This window comes from Trachinotus anak, unplaced genomic scaffold (assembly GCF_046630095.1).
Source record: "Trachinotus anak isolate AG129_WGS33_773 ecotype Australia unplaced genomic scaffold, CSIRO_AGI_Tana_v1 ptg000002l, whole genome shotgun sequence".
NCBI lineage: Eukaryota > Metazoa > Chordata > Actinopteri > Carangiformes > Carangidae > Trachinotus > Trachinotus anak.
Genome location: NW_027273853.1, coordinates 18,053,815 through 18,060,187, shown reverse-complemented (window position 1 = coordinate 18,060,187; position 6,373 = coordinate 18,053,815). Strand labels below are relative to the sequence as shown.

The 6,373-nt window shown below is 40.7% G+C and overlaps 1 protein-coding gene across 1 annotated transcript in view; it reads right to left on the bottom strand.

The window, feature by feature from the left end:
- Positions 1 to 685: 685 nt before the first annotated feature.
- Positions 686 to 6,373, bottom strand: part of pdhx (pyruvate dehydrogenase complex component X) — a 28,375-nt gene continuing 22,687 nt past the window's right edge. Inside the window, exons 9-11 of the mRNA XM_071503200.1 lie at positions 5,867 to 6,025; positions 2,578 to 2,642; positions 686 to 1,676 (exon numbers count right to left, since the gene is read on the bottom strand). Coding sequence (XP_071359301.1) covers positions 1,421 to 1,676; positions 2,578 to 2,642; positions 5,867 to 6,025 — 480 coding nt within the window. The 3' untranslated portion in view covers positions 686 to 1,420. The remainder of the gene's footprint in view (positions 1,677 to 2,577; positions 2,643 to 5,866; positions 6,026 to 6,373) is intronic.

Genomic DNA, 6,373 nt, shown 5'->3' with positions numbered 1-6,373 from the left:
CAGTCACTGAAAAGAGATTATTAAGTGTCAAGGGTTGCAGTAAAAGCAGAATAGTAGAGAAAAAGGCCATTATTGGAGTTACTGTCAAGGTTGTGACATGGTCACATTAGGTATTCATGCACTTCCTGCACTTCCTGCACCTCTATTGCTGCCTGTATTATCTGCAACTCACTGTGGGTCATTTATATCCCTAATTAAAAATGCAGAATACCCATCCTGTAAATCAGCTGATGCTGCACATAAAGAAAAGCCACGAGTTCATAAGCGTCTTTAGAGCAGCATCTGTCAAATGGCAAACAGCACCCATACTGTCACTTTCAGACACCTACCTTGTAGCAATTTGAGGTGTGTAAAATGGAAATCTAAAGTGGACCGAAAGTCACAGATTTCCCAACTTCAGTAATCTGTAAAAGAAACAATACAAGACTCTGCTTACTCACATCAAGCTCTGCCTGACTGGTGGTAATACATATGTAAACAGCTGTTCTGCCCACGCTAACAGCAAAGATACACATCTGCCAGCAGAGGCTGACCTGTATACAGCAAATTATCCTTATTGGCTTCTTTGAAATAATTATGTACTCTCTTTAGATTTTAATTAAATAGAAACACACACACAGATGCACATCTGTGGTTTCCAGGTAGGTGGGGGGAAACATGTTTTAATGAGGCACACACACACATCTGAAGGTTGAACGCTGTGTTTTATTGGCATCTAAAGACACCGAGACCTAAATGATTGTATTTATTCTGTATACATGTAGACTTGGAGGATTAGTTTTCAGGGATGTCACAGCATCTGTTTTAAATAAGTTAAAACATATTAACATGAACAATTAATTAAATTCTTGAATTCTGTTTGAATTTCACAACAACAGGAAATGGTTTGTGGGTTTACCCATATTGAAAATTGCATTGCCAGTGATGTTCAGTTATAAATATCTCTGACAAATGTACAGTGGGGCTTTTACAGTCCTGTGTACTATTCATGTGTATTAATAATGACACAGAATAGATGCACTGGTACTGAAAATAGAATGTGAATTGGAATAACCACTTTATATATATACACAACCCTGGTGTGAAAGAACAACCACCCCTATTGCAGTGTGTGGGATGCACCCTGCTATGCCCCTTCTGTCTTGGTAATATTTGGCACCACTGCTAGAATCCTGTATCATTCCAGCAGAAGCCCACTTTAACTCCTCCGTCACAAAGCCTGGTATTCATCTGTCAGAAGCAGGCCACAAATTCAAGTTTACACTATGTACAAGACTACTTTGTAAGCTTTAATCCACGCATGAATGGGAATCAACTTTTTAGGAGCTCTCTGCTTGTAAAAGCATGAGCCAGGCTTTGTCATGCAGAGGTTTCTTGCTATGTTTTTCCAATCACTTTCACACCGCTATCCCTTTGTCTTTCAGGCTAGGGCCATGCGTTGTGGTTGTTCTAGGTTGGCGCGGAATTTATCAAGAAACCGTGAGGCTAATTCGTCATCCACTAGCCGTCCGTCACTAGACAGTGTAACTGTCATCAGCTGCTGCGTGTGCATGGTCTGGTCATCCTCACACAGTCGCAGCTCGGCCCTGGATGTCCCAACCGCGAGGATACACGCCTGAGGAGGGTTGATCACAGCGCTGAAGCCACTGATACCGAACATCCCTAGGTTAGATATACTGTCACAGAGAGAAATGGAGGAGGGAGGGACGGTGGGAGGAAGGGATGGGATGGGATGGGAAGAAAGAAGAGACAGTACACATATTACATCATTAGTCAAGCTCAGTGGGGGAGAAAATGCATAAAAATGAACTAAGTGGACATAATGGTGATTCTAAAACCAGCTCCTTGATGCAAAAAAGAACATTACCACTTAGAGTGAGTGAATAAAAAATTAGAGGGGGAATAAAGTGTACAAATATAATTGGCTATGAACACCTTCTTTTATAAGATAGAACAGTGATCAGTATAGATGAATACAGCAGCACCAGCCTCCAAATCTCTCCCTAAATGCTGCGTATGGTGAGTAAGACTGACCCGGGGGCAGTTTGCTGTTTGCCTTAATGAGAATTCTAGCTCAGGGGGGATGGCAAAATGAATAGAGGAAGGGCATACACACATATCCTCAGGAGGACAAAGAGGACTGCATCTCCATAGGAATTCATCGCTCCTGCCTGACACAGAAACCCCATTTATGTCTCAATGACACCATTAATTCTAATGAGCTGAAAAGCCTGCCTTCCACTTCTCTGCAATTGATGGCACAGTAACTAATGATCCTTGTCGCCCAAGACCACATTCACTTCAGGACCACATGAAATGTACAATATGCATAATATACTGACTCTTAGAGAAACCGGATTTAAGCCATAATAGTGGAAATTTATGAGGGCTATCTTATCTGTGAGCTAGAAAGGAAATTGTGAGATAGAATTAGGTGTTAGAGACAAAAGAGTCTCTCTTCCCACACATAAAAAAATCTGTTTATTGATTTGAACAAATGTACAGAGTAAAAAGACAGAAAAAAGACTGGAGAAAAACATTCATTTTTATAATGCCATCTGATGATCTTAGGTTTACCTGAATGAGCCTCCCTGGTACTCCTCAGGTAGAAGTTTCCCATCTCGAGCCTTCTGGGCCAGTGCCTACAGAAGGAACATTACTCATCACTCATACAAGCTATCACCAGAGCCCCTGTTTTTTCCATGTGGAAAAAAAAGGCATAAGCGCACATTACATGTTACACAGTAACTCAAGGGCTGATCAGGGAAGCACCATCTCAGGATTTATCTTCTCTGTACCAAGTCCATACAAGATTTCGTGCCTGTCTACCAAGTTGATGTTGTGATGTTTGTTCTCTGGGGACCATGGATATCTGTACAATATTTCATGGAAATCCATCCAATAGTTGTTCTGATATTTAAATCTGGAACAAAGTGGTGAACAACAATGACAATGGCATCTCTTGAGCCACAATGCTTGCATTCCTAAAAAGCTGAAAAGACCAAATGGACATATTTTCCTTGTGATGCTAGACACCACTAAATATTCAAATTATGCCATAATATTCCTTAAGTTCTGCTGCACTGACAGTAGATCAGACCTTGTTTATCTTAACCAGTCAACAAGCCACACAAACTTGTATTTTAAACAAACTTCTTAACCACAGCAGTACATCAAAAGTAACAAGAGCCTTTCAGTCGGGCGGCCGTGGCTGAGTGGGTGGCTGTGGCTGAGTGGGTGGCTGTGGCTCAGTGGGTGGCTGTGGCTGAGGAGGCAGAACTGATCGTCCGCTGATAAGAAGGTTGGTGGTTCGATCCCCGGCTCCTCCAGGGGTAAGATACTGAACCCCACGTCGCCCCTGATGGCTGACCCATCAGTGTATGAGTGTTTGTGTGGGCGTGATGTATGAATGTGCAAGTGAACGGGTGAGTGGTCAGTAACACTAGGAAAAATGCTATATAAATGCAAGTCCATTTAGTCAATTTTAGACCATTCCAAGCTTTTGATGAAGCACTTCACAGGTCAATTTTCAAAAATAATGTTCAAGAAGATGATTAAATGTCCAACAGCAACCACTGAGATGAACGAAAAAACGAAAAATCAGACTGTGCAATGCTGAGATGAAGAAAGGGAACTGATAACACCGAGAAGGTTTCCTGTGAATCTACAAGCATGCACAGTCTTATTACTGATCAGGTATCAGCTTTCTATGAATCTAACGAAAAGGAAGGCTCTGGATTATACTCTTTGCTGAAAGAATTCGAGGGCTACTGATGTACAGATAAACTCATCTTTTTCCAAGCAATTACTCTCAGTTAGGTTGAAACTGCTGGATGACCGCCTTATCTTTATTCAGCTTGAACTTTAATCAAATGGAAATGTACTTAAAGGTTAATGCAGGGACACAACCAACACAGAAAGTTGAGAGTGAGTCACAGGATCTTTGACACACTGTGCGATATGGTGGGCACATTTGAGATAAGAGCTCTAAGTACAAAAACAGTCTTATGTTCCGCTCCATCATCAATAGCCAGCAGCAACCTCTCCATGCTTCATTCAAACCACATGTTGATTTTAATTTGAGACCAATATGGACTTGCAAATGTAAACTGAGCTCATGGCAGCAGCATAACTAAACTGAATAGTAGTGGGTGGCAAAATGCATTTTGAAAGCTTAAGAGGACTGAAATGTCTGTGGTGTTGGTGTCCATGCCTTAAAGCAGCTGATATTTGCGTGCACTTGCAATGTGACATTTCGTAGATTGATTTGGCATGCAAGTACTAACAGACATTATGTGTATCTCCACCTGTTTTATTTCTGTCTTTATTTCTGTTTCTATATGCAATATATATTGGATTATATTATCTGACTTTAAGTGATCAAAATTTAAAATGTGATCAAAACACCCAGCAAATTGGATAGCACTACTTTTATCAAACCACACTGAAAAACCCTACATGTTATCGCAATTCCATTGAATACTGGACACAGTAACAGAGGGTTAACCATGGTAAAGAGAGACGGAAAAGATGGACAACAGAAATAAAACAGGTGGAGATACACACTCTCACTCTATAACTATTGCTTTGTGTTATTATAATGCGTTGCAAATGTACTAGTTAACATTACTAATTTACACAACCACATGTTGAGGCAACACATAATTTCCATCAACTCTGAAGCACTATATTCACAGCTAGTTCTGCTAACACTTACAGTACAGTATAGCATTAATGTGCTAAGATCCTTGTTCAGACAGACAGGCAACACCTCGCACACTGAAGCAATCACATCTACTGCAAAATCTGATTGCAAGGATTTACACCATTGCAGCATAGTTATAAACGCTGGAATTTGAGTAATAGTATGCCTGAAACTTAATTACATGCCCACTCACTGACTCCCTCAGTCCAACCCACAACAGCTTTCATAGTCAACATAGTCGTAGACATACTGTGTGTGTTCCCCAAAACCTACCACACATATTCTCACCCCTGCCAAGTTGAAATTGGCATCATCACTACTACAAAGACTTCTGCCACTAGTACTACAGCTGACCCTGAAATGTGATGTGAACACTCTTCAAGCAGAAACAGTTAAGAACCTTCCTTGCTTGGTTGCTGATAGTTGATGAATCAAAATCATATCTTCGCAGAGACATAACTTAACTTAACATAAATATGGACACTGAACATATGGGGACCTGGTCACTGCTTTTGAGAAACATTACGTTCTTTACCCTCATCTTCAGAAATTCATCTGTGAGAAAGAGGGTGAAAATTGAATCTTCAAGAGTGTACATGCATATCAGATTTGTGTTTGAGAATAAATGGGTGTCCCCAGCTGATGACTGTGAGCAGGAGAGAGACCTGGCCATTGTTGCTTTGTACTCCACCTGTGGCCTGCTACAGCTGAGACCAGCAACCTAACAACCCAAAAATCAAACTAAACGAAATCTAATGAGATCTTTCCAGTTTTCGAAAAGACTATTTCTACTCTACACGTTCTGATGGATAACAGGAAAAAATGCAATAAAGTTGTAGCCGGGGGGGCCTAGATGAGAACAACTCCACAGATGCCAACAGAGTTTGCTTTCTCGTACAGCGAGGCTACAGTCAAGTCTCAACTCCTTTATCTATTCCCACATACCAATAGCAAACCTCCATGTCTTCACCTGAAGTGGTAGACTGAACGCCCCCACAGCTTCAAGTTATGATCTACCAACAGCAAAGAAACATAAGAAAAGTTCCCTTGCAAGAAGGCTTTAGGAGACAACTCTGACAAGGCTACCAGATAACATAATGTAACAGAATGGTTTATAAATGCTTTCTTGTCTGTAATTCCTTATAACTCTGCAAATTTTACCTTAGCATTAGCTGAGATCTCCTGGACTCCTTTGTTTGCAGCATCCTTGATGATGGGAGTAATGAGGCCTTTGTCAGTTGCAACGGCGATTGAAATGCTGATTGAATCAAGTGCACGGGGTCCATCACCAGACCAGGTCACATTTACTTCTGGCATCTCCTAGGATAACAAATCATAGGTCAGCCCAGATTATTATTTTTCCCCAGACATTAGACAAAGACAGATCAAAAGCCCTCCTGCTTTGGTTACATAGTGCTTCCATGCAGTTCATAAGTGTGGACAAACAAATCAAAGTCATTTTCTATGACTTTGACTATGCCCTGTAGAATGCATAGGAATCAGTTATGGTAAAAAGCATTATATTGCAGGAAATGTGGGAAAATTATTAATCAGTTTAGAGTTGAATGTGCTGCCAGCTTCCCAGGCTAGCCTATAATCATATTCACTGCATCTATAAAGATATTGTAGATATCTATGCATAAATAATTTTGAATAAATTTGATCTTG